General features: G+C 47.7%; 1 protein-coding gene across 1 annotated transcript in view; it reads left to right on the top strand.

Annotated features, from left to right (window-relative positions):
* COL4A2 (collagen type IV alpha 2 chain) overlaps positions 1–24,252 on the top strand; it is a 207,400-nt gene that overhangs the window by 125,395 nt on the left and 57,753 nt on the right. The window contains exons 7-19 of the mRNA XM_064361876.1: positions 594–665; positions 1,106–1,141; positions 1,250–1,312; positions 3,293–3,328; positions 5,326–5,367; positions 7,159–7,254; positions 8,903–8,938; positions 9,512–9,562; positions 10,644–10,688; positions 16,662–16,715; positions 17,568–17,634; positions 20,531–20,641; positions 21,135–21,284. Of these exons, the coding sequence (XP_064217946.1) occupies positions 594–665; positions 1,106–1,141; positions 1,250–1,312; positions 3,293–3,328; positions 5,326–5,367; positions 7,159–7,254; positions 8,903–8,938; positions 9,512–9,562; positions 10,644–10,688; positions 16,662–16,715; positions 17,568–17,634; positions 20,531–20,641; positions 21,135–21,284 (859 nt within the window). The remainder of the gene's footprint in view (positions 1–593; positions 666–1,105; positions 1,142–1,249; positions 1,313–3,292; positions 3,329–5,325; positions 5,368–7,158; positions 7,255–8,902; positions 8,939–9,511; positions 9,563–10,643; positions 10,689–16,661; positions 16,716–17,567; positions 17,635–20,530; positions 20,642–21,134; positions 21,285–24,252) is intronic.

Below are 24,252 nucleotides of genomic sequence, written 5' to 3'. Positions count from 1 at the left end.
ACCTGCCAGTTCCCCTCTCCTCGGCTGTTTCTGTTTTATGTGGTTCAATTTTTCAATAAACTATATCATCTTCTCTATCATCAGTTTCATTATCAAGAAACATATCTATTACTTTAAGTGATTCTTATAGTAGATATTAAAAGATATTTACACATGCACGTAAGTATATACCTACTGTTAATATCATAATTCCAATTTTAAAGATTGACCCAGTATCTATCCTGCAAATGGGTGCTTGTTTTACTATGTTTAGTATACTAATGCCAAAGAAAACCCATAATAGTATTATCAGAAATAAAAATAACATTGGCATACCAGAGGGTTGGTTGACAGAGCATTCATTTAGGTTTTGAAAATAATTTAAACCCTGAAGTATTTCCATTTTAACTCTGAGGAAAGATACGATTGGGTCAGTAGGAAATTAAAGGTCTCACCCTTGCTGCTAAGTATGGGGTTGGTGAGAATAACCCCATCAACCGTCAGAACAAGGAGACCTTCCCTACAGAAGTCAGCGTTCAGTCGTCCAGATTACCAACAGCTGCACTGAATGTTAATGGCTTTTTTTTTCTTTTTACAATATATCTGCTAATTAGGGGCCCCAAGGACCAAAAGGGCAGAAAGGTGAGCCTTACGCACTGCCTGAAGAGGAGCGCGCCAGATACCGGGTACGTTTGCAAGCGACGGGAGAGGCAACGCAGGGACCCAGTGTAAATTCTCAGCTAACAAAGTTAATTGCCAAGTGAACGTTGCATGTAAGAATGAATGTACTGAAGGCAGCATAACCCAAGTCACAGTGAATTTAAAAGTCACCTTATTTCCTATCAGGATGTTTTCAATCTTATTTTTAATCGTGCGTTTATCTCTTTCCCATTTTCACAATACTCCAAGCTAAATTAGTATTTGTAGTTTATATTAGTAAATATTCATATTACTAAAATATTACTAAAAAGTAATATTAGTAAAAATTAACATTAGTAAATCAGCATTACTAAGTCCTGATAGGGCTGGTCTGTTCGATATGCTTATTTCCAATTCTGCAATACAAGGTAACTCGATCTAAAGATGGTTGAAAGTTATCACTCTTAAAATGATTTCTTCTCCTTAGGGTGAACCTGGAGAGCCTGGATTGGTCGGTTTCCAGGTAAGTGTATTTGTATTAGACAATATTCCAAACAAAAGTTTCAGAGCTTTAGAAATCCAAGTAACAGTTTGCCTCTCTTAAAAACATCCCCTCCCTGCCTATCCACAGGGACCTCCCGGCCGCCCTGGGCCTGTGGGACAGATGGGTCCAGTTGGAGCTCCGGGGAGACCAGTAAGTACCTGGACACAGGTGCCCACTCTGGGACTGTCATCAGGTCATCCCTTCCAGATGCCGCTTCTTTAATGGTTGAATGCAGATGAGAGCTTTAAGGACAACCATGATGCTTATAGGCACAGCAGAGAGCATCACAACAAAACGGACTGTTCCCTGCATGCATTCCACTGCTGTTAAGGTTGAAGAATAAGGACTTAAAATTATGGTCACCAGCTCCCTGCCAGTTATGTTAAGTTTTGACTTGGTCCTTGCAGGGTGCCCTTCCACCCCCGCCTCATACCTTCCCAGTGACAAAGAGCCCATCATCCCTGGGCCAGGCAAACCAAAGTCCCACAGGTTCATAAGGAGGAAATGGGGTCTGCCTGTGCCGTGCCCATGCTAGCAGGCATAGCATTCTCGAGCCATGCCAGTGCTACAGGCGTATCACACCTGGGCCATGCCCATTACCGCAGGTGAGATATTGGCCATCGTTAATCAAATGGCCCTAGAGGGTTTATTGAGAGTAAGGAAGAGCAGAAAAAGGCACTTGCTAAGGCTTCTGCAGCTCTCTGGCCACTCCCACCACTGCACAGTGACCTGGAAGGAAGATAAATAGGCCTTAACTTATGCAGCGAGAGATTTGGGCTGCAGGCGAGGGAGACCTTCTCACAGAAGCCCATTGCTCAAGAACAAGACAAGCTATCAAGGGCCACTAACACCAGTTCCTTGATGGATCTTGAGAAAAAAATAAGTCACATATGTTTGGGAGATAATCATACTAACAGGTGGGGGTACTCATGATTTTCTTCAGATTATAATAAATAACAATAATAATAATAGGTTTTGTTTCTACAAAGCAAATTTCCCTCGTGCTGTGAAAGTCATTTTTGCAAGCAGCCCTGTCTGTGAAAGCCCTGGCCAAGGTGGCTGAGATAGGATCATAGGAGAGGCTCTTGCCGTTGCCCTCCACATGGTTGTCGGCTTATTCGTAGCACGCCTGCCACATGATTGGGTTTTATACCTTTTTTTTTTTGAGATGGAGTCGTCCTCTGTCACCAGGATGGAGTGCAGTGGTGCAATCTTGGCTCACTGCAACCTCCGCCTCCCACGTTCAAGTGATTCTCCTGCCTCAGACTCCCGAGTAGCTGGGACTACAGGTGCATGCCACCACGCCTGGCTAATTGTTTTGTATTTTTAGTAGAGATGAGGTTTCAGTTTCACCATGTTAGCCAGGATGGTCATTATCTCCTGGCCTTGTGATCCGCCCACCTCGGCCTCCCAAAGTTCTGGGATGACAGACATGTTTTCTACTTTAAATGCACAGCTCGGAGAGGTCTGGCACAGCAGATTGGACTCGCTGGGTCCCTAGCTGCTCTGACAGCTTTCGGTTCTTCACTTGAGCCATGCAGTCATCCACAAGCCTCCCTGTCTACTCCTTTGCATCCACTTATTTGTTCTTAAACATTCCTCCCCCGCATCTGAAATGCTTTAATCCTAAGCACGGTGTTGACACTGAGTGCTTTGCAGAAGGATACACCATGATGTTGCAGATGGACTTTCCACTCTGCGGTGCTGGCCTGTAGATTCATTCTGTCCATGAACGTTGACCGAGCCACCAGGAAGAAGTGCCGCACAGGGTCTCGTGGGGACTCCCAGAGGAAGTCAGGGAAGCTGTCTCTGCAGTCACAGGGCCTGGGACTTTGCAGAGGGATCAGAACAAACACAGAGAGGACATGGGTGAAGTTGAAAGCCTAAACACACAAAAGCAAAGCAGAAACAGCTGTCCGTAGACAGCCAGCAGATTCTGAGAACTGGAGCTGACCCCAGTCCCTCTCCCCCAGCATGTCATCCCTACCAAGCCAAATGCATCAGAAACCTCCATGCATCCTACACGGTGTCCTAAATATACAGTAAATGGCTTTCCCAGAGCTTTCCAGCAGATGTTATCTGGGTCCTGGGTAAAGAAAACACTTGACACATTTCTTTGTGTTTGTCCAGGGACCACCCGGACCCCCTGGACCAAAAGGACAGCAAGTAAGTTGGTTTTGGGGGTGACAACAAGGGAAGGGGGTACTTATGTGTTTGTGGAGCTTTTCTACCATAAAACTTCTTGGTCGACAACTATTTATTTATATTATGATGAAAACCGTTTTGTGTGTTAAACTCGAACGATAGATCGTGGTGCCTCTGGACATTAAAACAGTGAATGTGGAATGACTTGCTGTCAATTACCACATGCCTGCTGCTGTATGAAAACCAAACTGATGAAAGTTTGGTTGAAAATGCAGATGAGAACACTGTAGGGATAGCTCACATTATTCAAGTGCATTGATTTAGGAGAATGGACAAAATGTAGCTCTGTCTGTTGCAGGAAGGCCGATGTCATTCTTCTTACCTGGCTGGAATTAGGTTCTACAGGAGTCTGACGTCAGCCTCTAGGAATATATTCGGTAATAGTCAAATTAGGCTAAAGCACAAGGCTACATACTGTTTTCATCCCGGAAAGATTATTAAGTTGGTTGGAACACAGCAAAGTAGGTGGTTTGTTAGAAACTCAGAGAACAGAACTAGGGTTCCTTATTATCTGGGAAAGCTGGGTACGTGTCCAAGACAAATGAGAGCAGTTGATGAGGGAAGTATTTGATGAAAATGCAGCATTATTCAGAAATGCTGGGCTGCCAACGGGAAGCATCTAGGAACCTTTCCCTTGCCCTGTGTCCCAATAGAGGACGCGCCAAGCCCACACATTCCCATGCCCGCCCACTACTGTGAGCCCCAGTGACCGCAGCTGCCCCTGCCCATACCCCCAGGCTCCTGTTCCCTCTGCCACAGCTTCCGGTCAGCTAGGGAGCTTGCGCAGGCCGCTGGATGCCCCACCGCCTGGCAGCCTGGAGCGGGATGAGATGGGCCCCAGGCCAAGAGCAGCGGAAATAGGACTGGGTGGCCAGGCTAAGGAGGCAGCAGCCAAGCCCTGAGCCCAGGCATGAGCCTCAGATCTCCCCTTGCTGCGGCAAACATAAACAGCCCTCCTCACCCCTGACCAAGTCACTTCCTGGTGACTCTGGCGACTAGCTCAGGAGGCAGAGAAGGGACCGTGGGGGACTCACACAAATTGCATTCTGATCTAGCCTGGCCACTTTTCTGCACTTTGATTTCAGCTCCCCGCTAGGTGGGGAAGAAGCAAAAGGCAAAAACTAATTGAAGGCTTTGTTTTTATTTTCAGAAAATATCTGGACGTTGGAGGGGGCGGACGGTAGACTGCAGAGAGGGAGAGATCAGATAGGGCCTGTGTGACCCTGCTGTCACTGTGGGAGCACTGAAACCCTGGGAAAGGAGCAAAGCTGTTGGGAATAGACGAGGACTCTGCCTGTGATGTGTACAAACGTGGCGTCTTGCTTTTTCTGTGCGTGAATCTTAGACGCCTGCGTTGTCAGTCCTCCCGCACATGGCAACTGCGTTCGTGAAATTATTAAATCCTTACTGTGACACTGGGCCTAGCTTCTTAAGCAAAAAGGAAGACAAAAAGGGTGACTAAAACCCAAAGAATCACCTAAGATCATTACATTTTGATTGATTTTAAATTTCCAAATATCGTTATAAAGATAGGTAATGTTTATATGAAATGAGGATGATTTTGCCAAAATGAGAGAAGACTGAGCCAGAAGGAAAGAGGAATCATGATCTTCAAATGCAGAGTCCAGGGAGCGAAATGGGGCTGCTTCCTCTGTCTAGGGGCCAGAACCCAGGGACGTGCTGTTAGACTACCGTCCGCAGAGACCCTAAACTCAAGACTGGGGGTCAGCGCCACCTGGGGCCCAATCTCAGCTCCCACTCATTCACTCTGAGGCCTTGGTCAACCCATATAACCGTCAATTAGTTTCTAGAAGGCAAAGCAAGAATAGTATGCAAATATAGTTGTTCAGTAAAGTTGCATATAAATAGGCCTTGGGTTTCTTTTTCTAAGAAAAATAATGTTATTTCTCTCTGATTATTGGCTTTTTAAAACTTAGAAAAATTATTTATCTTTTCAGGGCAACAGAGGACTTGGTTTCTACGGAGTTAAGGGTGAAAAGGTAAGGGAAACCTGGTCGATTTCAGCAGAGGCATGCAGCGTTTCTCAGTCGGGAAATAAATCAATTTAATTACTAAGTTCTATGCTGTAAAACTTTTACCTTGAGTGAATCTGCAGACAAACCATTCGCATAGGGAAACAATCATTGCAAAGTGCTAGGTTGTCATCAAAGGCCAGTGATAATTGTGGATCCGTAAGATAGTAAACATGGACCATCTAGGCTGGCGGAGACTCTGACACAGAGACGCAACCTCAGCTCGTCTTCCGCAGGTGGAAGTGAGGACACGTCACTGAGGGCATCTTCTCATGTGTGGAACCCAGAGGTGAATAGGGGACTGAGACTAGAGCCAGACGCTGACATGAAGTCATCTCAGGGACCAACCCTGGTAGGGCACAAAGGCAGCCATGAGGAACCTGTGGCTTTTCTCCTCCCTTACAGTGCTAAGATTCAAAGGCCTCATGGCCTTTGAGAGGAATGTGTGTGATCAAGGGCATGACAGGCTTAATGCGACGCCCACACCCCGCAAGCAAAACCTTACCAACAAAGTCCCTCCGCGTTCACCACAAAAGCCATGTGCCCACCGTAAAATCGGCCTGTCCCTTGGCCTCATTACTGGAACTGTCTATTCTGTTTTCCGTTCTGCTTTTTGATTGAACAGCACAGTAAGTTGAATCCAGTCCTGCTCATGCGGGACAAGGAAACGCTTCCTTCTTTACGTTAATGCCACAGGAGAAGTCAAAAAAGAAAAATTAGCAAGCAGCGGGCTTCTGGGAAAAAAGGAAAGAAAAGCATTGAAGATCCAAACACATAAAAATGTAAAACCCCATACAGTGAAATATATAAAATAATAAAAATAAAAACAAGAAAAATCTGGGAAGAAATCGTTGGTGGGAGAGGAGAATAGTCCCACTAGATATAATGGAACAAAGTCTGTAATCTACAAAGGGCTTATTCAAATAGTGAAAAACATCAGGGACTCAGCAGGTACAAGGGAGGAGAACAAACGGTTTGGGTATTTTAAGATATTCTATTAGTGGACACTCAGCGTACACTGTGGAGTATCGCTTTCTGCAGCTGACCCATCATCTCTGTTTACTGCTGTCCATGTTATATGATATCTGGACTCAAACTTGTATTATACAGTTTAATGTGGAAAGAAAAGAAAAGGCAACACTGTTCTTTTTGTGTCAATTAGTTTCTGGGAGGTAAAGTCAGAATATTATGCAAGGATAGCTGTCCAGTCATGTTTCAGATACATCGCTTTCACCATCTGTGCACCACATCAGAAAGTGTTTTCTGCTGATGATACAAATGCAAAGTAAAGCAATCTTGGGATATTATATTTTTTCAAGATTGCTTTCTATTATATAAAAGCGCCTTTAGCTGGGGAAGTAGTCTCTCACTTCTTCAGTGTTTCTTTTTATCCTGGTGCCCATCTCGGCGAGCAGTAGAGTAATACCTGTCAAAAACCATGGAGACACTTAACCTTCATACCTCATAATCCCCACATATATAAAGTCATCGTAAGGAAATAACCCTGCAGAAACAAATGCAGTCCAGAATTGTGAACAACCTACGGGACTTGCGTGCGTAAATTCTAAATGATTGATAATGAGGATACAAAAAACAGGATTACTCAATTTTGTGATTATTATACTACAAATAGGTACACATATGGTAAGTAATATGCAAAAATTAAAATGGCAGTATTGTGGTCAGGGTATATTTGTATTTGAGTTTTGTAGTTTCCTTTCTGTTTAAAGATGACTGCCTTTGCCACACAATATGCAGGGTGACGTAGGGCAGCCAGGACCCAACGGGATTCCATCAGAAACCCACCCCGTCATCGCGCCCACGGGAGTCACCTACCACCCAGAACAGGACAAGGTAAAAAGCAAAACGGACTGTTTTCCCAGTTGAACTAAAAAAAGGAGAGTAAAAAAAAGGTAAATTCAGTTTTATTCAACCACATTCCAAGTAGGAAAAAACCTCACCACCAACTTGGCAAATTTTGCATGAAAACATAACCTGGTCCTCCCAGAATGTTTTCAGTGCTTCCAGGCGGTTACTAGGTTTGCAGGGCCATCACTTCATCAGTCCATCATCTCAAACAATTGCGATGAACCCGAAGCAACGTGAGAATTCATTTAAAAAAAAAACCTCACATCTATCCCTACGTTCAGTGTAGATGGAGGCTAATGGTCATACCATAATTCAAAGCCAGAATCGTGGAACTATCTAGCAAAACGTGTTCAGCAAAATACTTCTTTGCTGACAGGAAGCACCTTTTGGGGGATCAAAGTCAGTTTTTGACAGTTTCTGAATCATTCCAGTAACATTTTGTTTGATTGAAATCATACTCTGAGTCTGAAATAGGAGTTACCATCCATCCTGCCTGGGTTTGAATGCTGCTGTACCGCCCACTTGCTTAGGGAGGTCCCACAGCCTTTCTAGGGCTCCCCCTGTCAAATGGGGATAGTGACACTGACCTCCTGGAGCTGGCGAGGAGGTTGCAGGTGACTGTGTGTGAAACACTCGATACCATGTTGGGCACACAGAATAGCTGGGAACTAAAATAGAAACCCCAAAGGTGGAGACTTATCTTTCCACATAGAATCTGATTCCCAGCACTTGAGCATCTATCAGCATGGGGCTTGGGTCCTGGGTCCTGGGTCCTGGGTCCTGGGTCCTGGGTCCTGGGTCCTGGGTCCTGGGTCCTGGGGGGGATTTAGCAAGCAGGACAACTGCCTTGGCAGGGAAATCAACCCAGGTGGCTGTGGCCCGAGTTACGAGTGACCGTTGACAAAAGTGTCCTGGGAGGCGGCAGAGAGGGCCTCTGTCCAGCTTCAGGACGGGAGCCCAGGGCAGGTGTGATCCACGTAGAGGTGCTCAAGCTTCCAAGGCAGGTTTCCCACCTTTTCTACAACCCCAGCGAGGGTGGGATCAGGGCTGGGGCAGGGCCAGCCTGCAGGGGCAGTCATGAGCTACAGGAATCCAGGGTACCCTCCAGGAATGACGGGGACAGAGGACCCAACAGTTGTTGTTTCTTTCACCATTTTAGACAAAGAGAAGTGGGAAAAACGCAGATCATGATTTTCATCTGTGATATTGACATGGCTTTCAACAGCCGCTTTTGCTTCCATGTGTACCTTTTCCTCAGAGGACCTCCTAGGAATGTTTTCTTCCAAAGAGTATTTTCATTAAGGCTTTTCCTTGGGCACGTTCTCCCACAAAATGTAAACATCTGCCTGGAACTGTGGGGGACGGGGGGGTAAAGGGAAACACAGAAGGAAAGACGGACTTTCACTTGTACCAAGAGGAATACATGAATTAATTCACCTTGGGAAAATCTAGAAGAAACGACACATCTTTTCCCTTGAATTTTGAAGCTGCGAAATTTAAGAGTCATGTGTTGCAGTCAATTTACAATGACTGAGGATTGATTCAGTACTTTCAGCTCGTGTAGTGAGCCCTGACTGATTTTTACCTGTTACCATCCTCAATAAGTGTTTCTTATTTTTCGTATTCTTCACAGGGTGAAAAAGGCAGCGAGGGGGAACCAGGAATAAAAGTAAGTTGGGTGATGTGCATGCTCCCCTTCCCCGTGGCTCGTGGGCTCTGGGCGCTCTGCCCAGCATGACAGGTGCCCCGTGGGCTCAGGGCCTGTACGCCGTCAGACTCTCAGCCTCTTGTCCGCATCAGGACAGTATTAGTCTGCATTTGTACACTTTATTTTCAGAAGTCAGTTCTAGAATTTCTTTCTCTTGGCATCTTAAACACTGGCTAATCATCCTCTGAGGTTCGGGGAGGGAGCTTGAAGATGAGGGAGGAGCATGGCTTCTGTTCGGGTGCCACGAGGGTCTGCCCTCCGCCACCTTTGTCACTGCCTGTCCTCAGCGCTCCAGCTCTCCCTCGTGGTCCCTTACCACGTGACGTGACACATGCAGTCCTGGCTGGGTGACAGCCCAGAAGGCTGGCAGGCCTCCTAGGACCACGCCCTGCACCGTGCCTGAGTCTAGCACTGCCAGGAGGTCTGGAGACCATCGGTGCTGAGAACACAGTCCTGGAGCAGAGGATGATGCTGTTCCCTCCAGCTGGAGGGCCACACCTGGGCTCTCCTTATGCCCTCTCTGTTCTCTCCTAGGGCATTTCCTTGAAGGGAGAAGAAGGAATCATGGGCTTTCCTGGACCAAGGGTAAACATGCCTTTTATAACTGCAGTTATTGGTTTGGTTTGGTTTTTTATATAGACTTTCCTTTTTAGAGCTGTTTCAGGTTCACAGCAAAATTGAGCAGAAAGTACAGAGATTTCCGTGATTACTTACACACACACGCACACACACACGCCCCACCATGAACATCTAGCCCTGGCGGCTGCACTGGCTACAATCTGTGAACCACCTGACACCCCCTCTTCACCCAGCAGCAGGTGCGCGGACGCGGTCCTCCCAGCGGAGGAGCCTCGAGAAAGGCACAAAACCTTCCTGCTTGTGTGTTTAGCTCAGTTAGTCTGTGGTAACCAGACATGTAGAGAATCTCAAACACACATTGATTTCCTGCTGCCCCAGGAGTCCTAGTTGCTAAGGGGTGGGAAGAGGTCCCGCCCATGGCAATTCAGCCACCTGAGAGGCAGACCTCACCTTCAGAGCCCAGCCTAGACTGACCCCACCACCTCACTCACAGCTGCACCTAGCTGCGGGCTGGGACAGGTGGTCAGAGCCCTGGACCCAGGAAGAGAAAGCAGAGTTTTGGTGACTATCTGGCAGTTGCTACCACTCAAAAGACCGTATTTTACCTTCTCCAGAAATAAGAATAAAGAGAGAGAGACAGTAGAACATTAGAGTACCAGCCTTTTTATATTTTTAGCTTTTTATGGTACTATCTCTGTAGATTTCTCTGTATTTCTTTAAGTGGTAGAAATGATGCCTTTTATGAAAGGATTGCTAAAATGATTCATTCCTTCAGGAATCGGCTCTGAGGCCTTCCAGAGTGAGGCAGCTTTGAGATGAGGATGGATCCTGCTTTCTTTGAGACTTCTTATCATAGTCACTATTTCCCACCCCCAGCCCCCACGACTTTTTAAAGGGAGAAGAATTGTATTGATAGTTGGTGTTGAATTTGGTGATTTGTTCCTATTCTTCAAAATCTGGACCTCAGACTTGTTCCGTCCATCCATCAGCATGTTGCTGTAATCACAGTCAGGTGCCATAGTCCAGTCCTCTGGAAATGTTTACTGCATATTCTGAGCTGTTTGCTTCTGTTTTTTGTTGAACCCAGGGTTACCCTGGCCTGAGTGGTGAAAAAGGATCACCAGGACAGAAGGTAAGCTGGGCGCGTGAACTACAGTGTGCTCTGGGCCCACAAAGTCCCACAGAGGTTAAACAAGAAGGCCTTGGCACCCCAGGAAAGATCACTTCTCCTCAGAAAAGACACTGAAAACGGTTCTTGCATTTGCAGTGGATAATCCTGCCTCCCAGGTCATCCACAGTCCTTGAGCAGGGTCGTTACCTTGGCTCTCGTTTTGCAAACCATCTTTTAGTTCCTCCCCTTCGAAGCATTCATCACTGCCCCACCAGCCATGCTTCCATGTCTTCCAGCCTCATACCCGTCTTCCATGCGGTCGCGAATTTGGTGACCCAGGGTCCACCTAAATGTTTTTATAGGTTGACCCATATTGTGACACTTCATTTATGTTTAATGACAACCCAATTATTCTTATCATGAGTTCCGTGGACAGATTTTTGGCTGTTTTTTTAGGAGAAAAATGTTATGTAAGAAATGTATTATGGGCCAGGCACAGTGGCTCACACCTGTAATCTCAGCACTTTGGGAGGCCAAGGAGGGTGGATCACTTGAGGTCAGGAGTTTGAGACCAGCCTGGCCAACATGGTGAAACACCGTCTTTACTAAAAATACACAAAATTAGCCAGGCGTGGTAGTGGGCACCTGTAATCCCAGCTACTCGGTAGTCTGAGGCAGGAGAATCACTTGAACCCAGAAGGCAGAGGCTGCTGTGAGCCAAGATCGTGCCATTGCACTCCATCCTGGGCAACAAGAGTGAAACTCCCTCTCAAAATAATAATAATAATAAATTTTTAAAAAGAAATGTGTTATGAATCTGGGTCAGATTTAGAACCACCTGAACTGTAGGTCATATACAACGTTTTAGATCGGTGGCAGATGCCTTTTCACTGTTTGCTGTGCCTGCGGGTCCCACCCACAGCACACACCTCCCACGGCAGGCCCGGCAGCTCCCAAGGGTCTCACCTCACACTCCTGCCAACATATACACAAAGATGTGTCGCTTCACACACGTTGAATGCAACAACAGAAGACATGACTGTCTGTGCTGCTCCGCCCCAGTGCACTGTCCACACTTGCAGGTACACATCTGCCTCGTTTTTTAAACAAGCTGCAGAGAATGGCAGTCAATGGATGCGCCATATTTCCTTCCCACCCCCCACCCCCCGAGGTGGTTTTCATATTTCCAGCAAACATGTGTCCCCTCGGCGGTACACGGGGCTTGGTTGCCTGTGCACGGGCTAGTATGTACATTGCTCAGTCCTAGGAGGTACAGACACAGAGATAGAGTTTTATCAAAATCATTAGCCTCAGAATCAGGACTCCATGAATCCTGCTTAGGGCCGCACAGCAGGTAGTGTGGTGTCTGGAGGCCCACGGGCTGCAGTTAGCAGGTGCAGAGGCTCAGCAGGCCTGGTGGGGGTTCCGCCATGCTTCTTCAGGACCAGAAATGTGGTCCAGGATCTGCCTCCCAGATCCCCTTTCTGACCTCCTCTGGCTCTAGGAACAGGCCATTTTGACCCAGAGTTCTGGTTTTAAGCATTCAGAATTAACACCGATCTTGCTGACTTCCTGCAACCTCAAATATCTTATTGTTCCCATTCCTGTTCTTTGATGCTAACTCATCCCAGGGAGCCAACTCCGGGCTTTGCCATAATCGCACTCAGCCTCTCATAACAGCAGTTACTGATCGGAGCACCCCAAAGCAGCACACCTGGAGTGACGGCTATCCAAGCACACCCCACCCAAAGGCCACATTCTAGCTCATGGCTTAGGGGAAGCAAAGGCTGCAAAGGGACAGAGGCTAAAGCAGACGCTGTCGTTCCAGAGTGACCTGTTTCCACCTTCCCCATGTGATTAAAGTGCTGCCGTTAATTTCCTACCATGTGCTAGTAAAATTACAATCATCTTTAGCTTTCCATCTTCAACACAAGGGAGTTGTAGTATTTAAAAGTGCATTTCCAGGCACCTGTAATCCCAGCAGTTTGGGAGGCCAACATGGATGGATTATATAGGTCAGGAGTTCGAGACCAACCTGACCAACATGGCAAAACCCTGTCTCTACTAAAAATACCAAAAAAATTAGCTGGATGTGGCACATGTCTGTAATCCTGTAAGCTACTCAGGAGACTGAGGCATGAGAATCACTTGAACCTGGGAGGCAGAGGTTGCAGTGAGCCGAGATTGCACCACTGCACTCCGGCCTGGGAGGCAGAGTAAGACTCTGTCTCAAAAAAAAAAAAAAAAGCGCAGTTCCACACAGCCGCTCCCTGGAACTCTGAAGTTAATGAAAGACAAGATGTTTTGCAAACAGTGGCCACCTGGCAGCTCCAGGGCTGGGGCCAGACATGAGGACAGCGGGCTTCAGGCTTGCATTTCCCAGCTCACTTTCCGCAGTTGCAACAACTCGGGAACATATTTCCAGTTAAGTGATTATAGTTTTTTCAACCAGAAAAACGGGAAACAGGCAGACATACACCAATGCCACAGCCGCCCTGCTTGTGAGCACCAATCTGCACCAGGCTGTGTCCGCCCTCCGCCATCTCACTGGCCAGGTGGCCGACTCCATGACTTTCCATTGTCCCCACCCGACACCTCCCCCCAGACACCAAAAGCGCCTCCAAGGAGCAAGTGCGAACAGTAACATAAACAGTGCATCAAAATGGGGGGAGCCAGAAAAGACGGGACAGCCTGGGAAGGAACTTGCCCTCCTCTCCGTAAACACAGAATTGGCCACCTGTCATCCCTACTGAGATTATCAGAACTTCTATTAGTTCCAGCCTTTTCTAAAAAGGAATAGAGACGTAGCTTTTATGAATTCGGTTATATCCAATTTTCTGAGAAATTAGACATGGTTTCCCCTCCTCTTTCTAGGGGAAACGTATCTTTAGTAACTGAGTAAATGCTGTCCGCAGTGTTATTTTGTATTTTCATTGAGACCTAGTCTCCTCTGAAGAACACACGCTGTGCCAGCACGCATCATGCTGTGGGGAGCCCCCTTCAATAGGACCGTTGTCCTCTCTCAGGACTGTCCAGGACTTCAGGGACGCTGCATTTGCACCGGCTGCAGCGTGGATGACTTGGGCTCTCACCAGATGCCGCCTCGGAGCCCGCTGTGGGTGTGTGTAGATTTCCTCGGCAAAGCTAGAAGAGGTGGACATGACCTCGGATTGAGTTGTTTTCCGGAACTCTGATGGTCTTTAGTGTTGTATGCTAAATTGCATCTCACTTGCAGGCTGGCAGGGTTTCTTTGCAGAGGCGCCTCTTTCCTGAGGCACATGCATTCTATTCAGCCTAACAGGTGCTCCCTCAGCCACTGGAAGGAAAAGGGTACGACAGGCAAACGAACAACAGAAAGACAACAGTGGCCAGTTCACCCCACGAGAGACAGCAGACTACTTTTAGGCTTTAGAAGCATGCATTTCCCTAAAAGGGTCTAGCCATACGTTCTTTTCATCTGTTTGTTCCCGCCAGTCCCTAAGGACTTCTGTGTAAGGATTTTCCTTACACCAGTTATTTCCATCCTTGAAAAACATAAAATCGACCTTGTACTTCTAAGATTGCATAAGCAGAACTTCCCATGAATCATATGTATGACCTCACTGAGTTCAAATTAGTGATGTGTTATTAGATTTGGAGGAGGGCCAGGGAGAAGAGTGTGCGGTTTCAAAGCCCTTCACAATTATTCCTTCTAAGATAGTGATCTGCACGTCAGTCTCCTGACCTCAGCTCCCCTAAGGGTGGGCTCTGTGATGCACTTCCCACCTGGAAGCAGGGTCTCGGGGAGCCCCATGGAGCCCCCAGTGGGTCCTTCCCGGGGTGGTCGCCAGCCTGACCCTGGGAGCGCCCTGGATGATTCCTCCTCGGCCACCCCTGTGCCTCCCTGACCCTGTTGTGTTTGCCACTGAGGAACAGAGTGGAAAAAGTTTCTGTCGTCATTTTGACCTAGGGTTCCTGCCTATTTGAGTTCCACTGCCGGTGGTCTCAGATGAACCCTGAGGGTGCCTTTTCTCCCTAAGTCATACATAATCCCCAGCCTCCCCCTAGCCCGTTGACTTGCCGCTGGGAACTCCTCTGGAAACTTTTAGCTCATTGCTCTGGCTCTTGGGGTTCCGGCTGCCTCAGAGGAATCCTGAGTACTCCCTAAGTTGTCCCCCTTCCCAGTTGGGTATTCTGTAATACCTAGTGCATTTCAAATGCTGCAGACATATTTCCAAAGTGCCCACGCTGTCTTGGACTCTTCAGCAGAGAGGGTGACACGTGGTGTCTCTGGCATTTGTTTTGTTGGCTAAGGATGCTTGTGGCCCAGAGTGAAGCTCAGATTTGACCAGTTCTGGGGCACCGTCTGAGCTGGCCGGTCTGTGGCTGTGTTCATGGCTCCCACTGAGTGTCCAGCTGCCAGCTCCCATTATGGCAGGTCCTTGAGGATTCCTAGCTTATCTCATGACGTGGCCTCTAAACAGGATCTCATTTTTAAGATCACAGAAGTTTGCCTTTACTTTTGAGTCTTCAGCTCCACCTAACATGAGAGAAAGTCTGGGTCCAAACCATAGGACCACATCAAAACGCACAAAGTGAAGCCCATCTCAGTTGAGTCTGAATGGCATGACTTTCAGTGCACCTGCTCCTGGATAGCAGGATAAGCGCGAAAGTAATCAGAGAATGACCTTTCTTATACCTGTGGCATCTGACATTCTGAATTTCGGGGGCTGAACCCTGCATATCATTTAAAAGGGAATCGATTTCTAGATTTTTAGAGAGCTTTACTCTTCTAACCAGATACTTCGTGATAGGACTCAATGGCAAACTTTTTCTTTCAATGAATGTTCAAGGGAATGAGAAAACAAATGTTAGTGTTGACAATTGTTTTTTGTTTTGTGTGTCTGTGTGTGTTGTGTGTGTGTGTTTTGAGACAGGGTCCTGCTCTGTTGCCCAGGCTGGTGTGCAGTGGCATTATCTTAGCCCCCTGCAAGCTCAAATTCCTGGGTTCAAGCAATCCTCCCACCTCAGCCTCCCAAGTAGCTGGGGCTGCAGGTGCACGCCGCCATGTCTGGTTACATTACGTACTTTTTGTAGAGACAGAATTTCCCTATGTTTCCCAAGCTGGTCTCAAATTCCTGGGCTCAAGCGATCCTCCCACCTTGGCCTCCCAGAGTGCTGGGATTACAGGCATGAGCCACTACACCCAGCAGAGATTTTTTTTAATGAAGAGAAAAAAATTCTAACTTAAGAAACTTTAATGCGTCTATTTTGGTATTAAATGAAATTTTTCAAAACCCACCCTGGGGGAGGGTTTCAACGGTTGGTTTGGGTTGTCAACACCTGACCCCACTGATCAATCGTAAAAGCGACCTGGCACGCGTACCTTCTGTGGGAGAAGAGGTACCAGCGTCCTCTGCAAACAATCCCTGCTGAAAAGGGGAACCCGCACCTCGGGCGCCTCCAGCCCTAATGACTCACGTGGAGGAAACACGGGGTTAGAAGAACAGATTGTCCGACCCCACGAGGGTGAGACCGACCACAGCCCACCGCACAGAGTATCTGCAGCACAGATGACCAAGTTTCTTCAACAACTGCAAAATGATACTAACAACATAGAAAGAAGGGACTATTGTGAATTAAAAGGAAATTGAGACGGGAGGCTGAGGCAGGAGAATTGCTTGAACCTGGGAGGTGAAGGTTGCAGTGAGCAGAGATTGCGCCACTGCACTCCAGCCTGCCACCTGGTGACAGGGAAAGACTCTGTCTCAAAAAAAAAAGGGAATTGAGAGACATAGCAGCCAAATGTTATATTGGGACTTTTTGGCTCCTGGTTCAAGCAAAGCAACCTTAAAAAGACACTTTTGAGACCAAAGCCAGGGGAAATTGAACACAGACTGGGTTAATACATGATTGTAATGAACTGTGGTTAATTTTATGAGCTATAATAATGCTATTGCAGTCACTTTTGGGAGTTATAGAGACAAAAATTAAAAGCAAACATCTCTCCTGCAGGGAAGCCGAGGCCTGGATGGTTATCAAGGCTCTGATGGGCCCCGGGGCCCCAAGGTGAGCCCGTTTCTCCTGTCCTTGCTTCTCGTGGTGTCTCACCCACCCTGGCTGGCCTTACTCCTCCTTGACAGTGTCCTGTGGAGGAATTCCCTGTCCTAAAAAGCATGAGATCCCCAAACACGTGGCACCCGACACTGGGCGGACGAGGTGGATGGTGACCTGTGAGCCACATGTGCTCCCAGCCAGGGAGGAGGGTGTCGCCTGCCACGCAGGGCCGTGCAGGGGTGCACTCGGGCACAGAGGGGACCAGCAGGCCTGGGGGAGGCAGGCTTTATATAACAAGAGGATGAGGTGCCCCTGGTGTCCAAGGGAGGATGTGGCTTCTGTGAGTAATTCCTGGGCTGGCAGGGAGGGGAGACCGTTAGGTGGAGGACCGGGTAGGTGCTGCTGGTCCAGCTGAGAGGGGAACTCACCCATGGGGAACCTGGATGGGGGCACATCTGGAGAGGACTTCTGGGCCGGGTGAGGCTCAAAAAGGTGAAGGCGGCACGTGGACGCTGCCTCGTGACACAGATGGCGCTCCACTGGGGTCCTGCAGTCACAGCCTCTCCCAGCCCACCCTCAGCAGACGGCTCAGCTGTCACTACCCAAAACGTCATAGTCTGAACTACAGAAAGCACAGTCTCCTGGCATTCAACAAGGATTTCAACTGCTGGCTGGGATGCCAGGCTTTGCCACCCCAGCATGGGGATGCTGCCCCAGGCACTGTCTGTGGTTGCACTGGTTGAAATGGCTGCCCTGCTAACCTGATGCTCCATGCTCAGCCTTCTTCTTTGGAAATACCCATCCTGTGAACAACTGCGAAAGTCTATTCTCACATCCTTCTATTGTTCTCTTTTCTTTCTCTAGGGAGAAACCGGAGACCCAGGACCCCCTGGACTACCTGCCTACTCCCCTCACCCTTCCCTAGCAAAAGGTGTGTGAACAGTTTCACCTGCATAGCTCAGCATCACGTACACATTCTCTCCTGCTAGGGACACAGAGTCATGAACTTTCAAGACAGATTTTCTAAGCAAAACAAAACCGAAATTTAGAACCTCACTGTTGGAGATTCTCAATCTCATGTACAGTTTTCCTCCTGCTTAAATGTGTCACAGGGAGACTTCCATGTTGCCTGGGCCTGAGGCAGTCCTCACCACCTACAAGTGAGAAATCCCCTCCATCAAGAAATTCCTTCATTTCTGCTTAACTTGTAGAGTTCTAGTTCTGCCATCTGGACTATCACTGAAGAAATCCATGGCAGCAGCCCCAGCCACCTTTGGAGTTTTTCTCCGAATGTGCCAAGGCTCTTAAGCCCCTCTGCTTGTCAGCCCGACGCCTGGAATTGGTCATAACCCATAACCATGAATAGGCCCATGCTTTCAGACTTCAAGGCAGCTAAATCCCCGGATAATCTGCACATAAACGACCACTCCCCACTGTCACAGTCAACCTTGGAGTGTAAACGAAGGACTTTGTGCGTGTCGTCACTAATGCTCATCTTGTTATTAAAGCTCAGCCTTGCAAATTGGCAAGATCATGTGGAACTCTGATCTGGGTCCTGCGGCTGGAGAATTCAGCTCTGAGCCTTGCACCCAGTTCAGCCTGTCTTGTTCACTGCTGTATTCCCAGTGTCTGGAACGGGGCAGGTGCAGGGTTGGCGCTCAGCAAACACCTGACGGTGTGAGTGAGCTGCGTGCTGAAACATATACATCAGACAGGCACTGTGAAGGGCAGGGTTTTTGAAATAGACACTCTGGTGTTTTCCTCGTGAACTCAGCAGGTCACCTGGTCTCAGTGTCCTCTAAGCCGAGGTGTTGAGAATTTGCTTCCCTGCTTAGGTGCGAGCCGTCTGTCAGTTTGATAATGGCTTTTGAATGTCTTCATCCAATGCTGATGAAAATACAGAACAGATCAGGGCCACGGGCAGTGCCTCAAGGAGCCCCTAAAATGTCTGTCTGGGTAGGTGTGGAGCCATGAATGGGGATCTTTTGAAATTCATGCTTTTCTTCTGTGACGCCCGTAACTGTGAAGCTGGCATTTCCTGCCTCATCCATGGTGCCCACCTGGCTACCAAACCCAAGACCCACTAAAAGGCCACGAGCCCGCTTTGACTTGACTCCCTATTAGTGATTTTGGTAAAACGGAAATATTCTCTTTGAGATGTTAGGAACATGATTTTTAAGTCAATGCTGACGGTGTTTCTTTTGCATTTTTTAAAAATGTCGCTGACTGAGAGCCCAGCTCTCCCCAGGTCCTCCCTGCTCACTGCACAGTATTCCTGGAAATCACACTGCAAAGACGGGTGCTTTCAAAATTCGTTTTTCCCATGAGCAGATTCAGAAATGTGGAGGTTGCCTGCGCCTTTTCTACAGGACAACATTCCCGAGGTCTTGGTGAGCCGGAATGTGACCGACTTGCATTCCAGGGTTTCTTAGAGTCATAGGTTGACTACTGAGCAGATTCCCTCAGGGAAAAGAGACAGTAAAGGTATCTTTTTCAACATAACATTGCAAGAACTTGTCAAAAGGCAAAAAGGAGAGAGGGGTTTGTATTGAAAAAAATGATCCCAAGGTAGCTAGAAATAAAAGTAATCTTGCTATTCTTCCAAACAAGTGAGAAGGTCTGTGGCTTTAAATGTTCTCAGGTCTTTTTATTGAATCATAATGGTGGCTAACGTGTGTAGGTCGCAGCGTGTGCCACGCGACATTCAAAGTTGTCCTAGTTGTACTTTTCAGGGCGTTTACCCCTCCGATGATGCTGTGAGGTGGAGATGGACTTAGCCCCATTTACTGAGGGAGAGATGGAAGTGCAGGGCAGCTGAGTTCCTGCCTGAGGCTGCGTTTAGGTGGAGGAGCCAGACTCAGGCCCGGGGCCTCTGTCTGTCTGCGGAGCGCAGCCTCCTGCACACCCGGCGTGCAGCTGCCCGAGCACGAGACACCATGCACGGGAGTCATGCTCTCCGCCCTTGCACGTGTGACTTCAGAGTCAAGAGGGCAAGCCCTCTCCTTATTTTAAGGCATTTTGTAAGATCACATGCAGAGCGAGGGTGTTCCTAGAAATTCCTAATGCCTACCTGACAGAAAGTCCTATTTTCTTTTTCCTCTCATCTTTCCCAGTTAAATTCTAGAAAAACGTGTTCTACGGTAAAGCGATGCTGTTTCCACAGCAGAGGAACATAGCCGTACCACTCTGTCTGTTTGTTCACGGATGAAAGTTTGTAAGAGCTGAATTTTGTTATTCATCCAGCAGCCAGGGATGAGAAAAAGAGCCTAATGGGGTTGAAGCGGGGGCCCAGGGGCAGAGTGAGGCGCAGGGAAGTAAGGCTGCCTCGCCCCCAGGCCTCCGGCAACATTGGCAGCCACGTCAATTCCCTCTTTATTCGAGCTTTGGACTCGCCTGCTTCCTCACCTGACTTCCACTAATTCCGTTCCCCTGCACCCCAGCACTGCCGCCAGAAAGCACTTAACACTGAGTGACCCTCGGCCCACAGTAAGGGCTCAAAACATCGTCACTTCTATTAATGTTGTTATCTGTGGTTCCTTGATATCAGGTTTTCCCCAAAATAATCTTCCCCGCCTTTGAAGCCTTCCTGTATCTTTTTGACATTCCGTATCATTTAATATTTGTAGGACTCTTGTGTCATCCCATTTGATGGAGAATGAGCCCCCTAAAAATAGAGACCACCCCATGTATTAACCATCTTAACGCCCTAGCAGGCCTCCCGCAGCATATGGAGCATCTGGTAATATGTAGTCAATGCAAAAGCGAATGCCAGCTGCAATCCATAGACCACGGTCTTGTTCTTACTGTGGGACTTGTTTCACTTCCAGGTGCCAGAGGTGACCCAGGATTCCCAGGGGCCCGAGGGGAGCCAGGAAGCCAGGGTGAGCCAGGAGACCCGGGCCCCCTAGGCCCACCTGGCATCTCCATCGGAGCTGAAGGTAATGTGGCTTCGTGATATCAACACCTGAGACCCAAAGCACCTGCCCTCAGGTCCGAGCACACACAAGTGAGCCTTCCTTGATGACAGAGCTGTGTAGTTGTTACTTTTCCCCACTGACTAGTCTTAGCAGCTCTGGGGAGCACCACACACATGCTTTGGACATCTTCACAGAACCCCTGCACATAGGACAGTTAACTAGGTTAGATGGTGCCATGATGAGTAGCTGGCATGCTTCCACCAGTGGGTTGGGAAGAGAACGGAGAATCATCAGGTGGTGTAGCCCAGTGTTGACCACAACTATCAAGCCATTATTTGAGGGGCAAGGAGAGGGGTGTTTTTAAAGTTGGAAAATGATAGTGAACTGTAGCAATGGCTTCTTGACAGGGCCATGAGCCCGAGGGTCGTGCTGGCGGGTCCCTCTGGACGTGAACGCAAAGGCAGTGGTTTAGTATGGGAGACTCACTCTGCCTGTGAATGCTGTTTGCTTTCAGATCTGGGGAGAGGCCTGCCGGGTGAGATGGGACCCAAAGGCTTCATTGGAGACCCCGGCATCCCCGCACTCTTCCCGGGCCCACCCGGACTTGACGGAAAACCGGGGCTTCCAGGACCCCCCGGGCTCCCTGGACCACCTGGGCCTGATGGTGAGTGAAGGGAAACAAAAGGGAGGGTGTATCCTAAGGTTCAGATGAAGCCCAATCCCAGCCGGATCTTTTTTGGGATTCTCTGCTAAATGACTCTGTGAATGAATCCAGTAGGCCAGTGGACTAGGGTGCAGTGGGTCCAGGTAGATTAGGGGCTGGTGGGTGCTCTCGGGTCCACACACAAGCTGGGGATGGCAGCTGAAGCCCTGTCAGCCCGTGAGTATCGCAACCCCATGGATGCCACACAGTGAGGTTTGGCTGCTGCAGCTTCAGTAAATGCCGTCCTTCAGCGAAACATCTGAGCTGCACATTCTGGAAACAGATGTGAGCTGACATCGCTGCCTCTGTGTCAGGGTGATAAATTCCACACACCTAATCCAGGGTGGGGGCCTCACCCTTGACTGACAGCAGCCTCTCTCTTCTATTACACCTGCACGTTTAAGCCAACTCGACAATCTGCCTTCTCAGCCTGTGCACAGCCAAGGCTACAACTGCACAGGTGACAGTAGCTGGTGACAAAAACAGATGACTGCATTATCTGCAAAAATAAGGGACAGCCGTCGGCCAAGGTCCAGACAAAAGCCCATGAAAGTCTATGAAGCCGGCAAACACCGGAGTATGGACCCACCTGCCACCTGGTGGTGCATTCCTGAGTCAGCAAAGATGACTTTCACGTTGTAACGTTAGGTGACTCAGCTTGAGTTGAGAATGATCTGTCTCAGGTGGCAGGGAAACATGCAGTCCCGCCTGGCACTTGCGGTCAGAAAAGACTGTTCTTTCAGCTTCAGCATTCAGAGAATTTTGCTTTTAAGATCAAGCTTTCCAACCCATGGGCCACAGGCAGCCCAGGATGGCTTCAAATACAGCCCAACACAAATTCATAAGCTTTCTTAAAACATTTTTGAAATTTTTTTTAGCTAATCAGCTGTATTAGTTTGTTGTCGTGCTGCTATAAGGACATACCCAAAAATGGGTAACTTCTAAAGGAAAGAGGTTTAATTGACTCACAGTTCCCCAGGGCTGGGGAGGCCTCAGGAAACTTACAAACATGGCAGAAGGAAAAGCAAACATGTCCTTCTTCACATGGTATCAGGAAGCAGAAGTGAGGAGCGCAGAGGGAAAAAGCCCCTTATAAAACTATCAGGTACCATGAGAACACACTCACTGTCATGAGAACAGCTTGGTGGAAACCACCTCCGTGATTCAGTTACCTCCCCTGCACCAGGTCCCCCCATGAGGGAATTATGGAAGCTAAAATTCAAGATGAATTTCGGTGGGGACGGAAAACGTAACCATACCTCAGCTAATGTTAGTGTTAGTGTATTTTATGTGTGGCCCAAGACAACTCTTCTTCCAGTGTGGCCCCGGGAAGCCGAAAGGTTGGACACCCTGCTTTCAATGTTGTGAAATGGCCAATAGGAACATTTCGTCCTCTCACGAGAGTGAATATAGGAGACGTTGGGAGAAAATACGAGGTCATAGTCTCTTTCTATGTGACAGTGACCAAAAGTTAGCAGCCTCTTCTTTCCAAAATAGTTACTTTAAATTCCCTGGCATTGCTCCTGATAATCTCCCTTCAGGGAGGAAAAACACCGTGTTTGCTAACGGATAGTGTTTGATTTCAGTTAAAGGTCAAATTCAAAGTCTCTGTTTTAATTGTCTTTGGAAGATTACTTCTCTTTGACATCTCTAGAAGGAAAATCATTGGAAGTATTAGAAGCGATATCTTCTTTTTAAAAACTAGTAGTCACTTCTCTGTTTCTGTTTCTATTTTAAAGTAAAATTTTAACTTCATAGACTTCTACTTTCACGATTTTCCTTCAATTAGAAACCCCACAGATTCCCACATTATCTTGAAAATGTTTAGGTGTAGATATTTCCCAGTATCATGAACCTGCCAAAGAGTCTGAGCAGTGTGAACTTTTTGTTTTATTTTATTTTATTTTATTTTATTTTATTTTATTTTATTTTATTTTTTTGAGACAGAGTCTCACTCTGTAACCCAGGCTGGAGTGCAGTGGTGCAATCTCTGCTCACTGCAACCTCTGCCTCGTGGGATCAAGTGATCTTGCCACCTCAGCCTCTCGAGTAGCTGGGATTACAGGCATTCACCACAACACTTGGCTAATTTTGTATTTTTGATACAGATGGGGTTTCACTGTGTTGTCCAGGCTGGTCTCAAATTCCTGAGCTCAGGTGATCCACCTACCTTAGCCTCCCAGAGTGCTGGGATTACAGGTGTGAGTCACCACACCTGGCCTTTAATTTTTTTTATTATCCTGGACAGCTGTGATAATGGCTAAGTTTCTATGAGCATTATAGTTCCTAAGCAAATGGTATGTTTTGAGTTTTCTTTTTCTGGAGCAGAACATGACATGTTAAAAACAAAAGCATAAAAATATTCCACTTTAATGGCCGGACATGGTGGTTCATGCCTGTAATCCCAGCACTCTGGAAGGCTGAGGCGGGCCAGTCACCTAAGGTCAGGAGTTCGAGACCAGCCTGACCCACATGGTGAAACCCCATCTCTACTAAAAATACAAAATTAGCCAGACATGATGGCACATGCCTGTAATCCCAGTTGCTTGGGAGGCTGAGGCAGAAGAATCACTTGGACCCAGGAGGTGGAGGTTGCAGTGAACCAAGATCGCACCTTTGCACTCCAGCCTGGGCAACAAGAGCAAAACTCCATCTCAATTAAAAAAAAAATAATCCACTTTAAACAACTGTGATCAAAGGCTAACGTTGCCGTTATTCCTGTAACTAAATTCCATTTTGATAAAGTCACAACCATATGCCATCTTGCTTTTCTTTTTTTTCTTTTTTTTTTTATTGTACCTTAGGTTCTGGGGTACGTGTGCAGATCATGCAGGATTGTTGCATAGGTACACACATGGCAAGGTGGTTTGCTGCCTCCATCCCCCGTTACTATATCTGGCATCTCTCTTGCTTTTCAAGTCTTGCTTGG

The sequence above is a fragment of the Aotus nancymaae genome, unplaced genomic scaffold, assembly GCF_030222135.1.
Source record: "Aotus nancymaae isolate 86718 unplaced genomic scaffold, 86718_ANA_hifiasm-v0.15.2.pri h1tg000044l, whole genome shotgun sequence".
Classification (NCBI taxonomy): Eukaryota; Metazoa; Chordata; class Mammalia; order Primates; family Aotidae; genus Aotus; species Aotus nancymaae.
The sequence above is the reverse complement of the archived record's forward strand: the minus strand, read 5'-3'. Positions and strand labels throughout refer to the sequence as shown.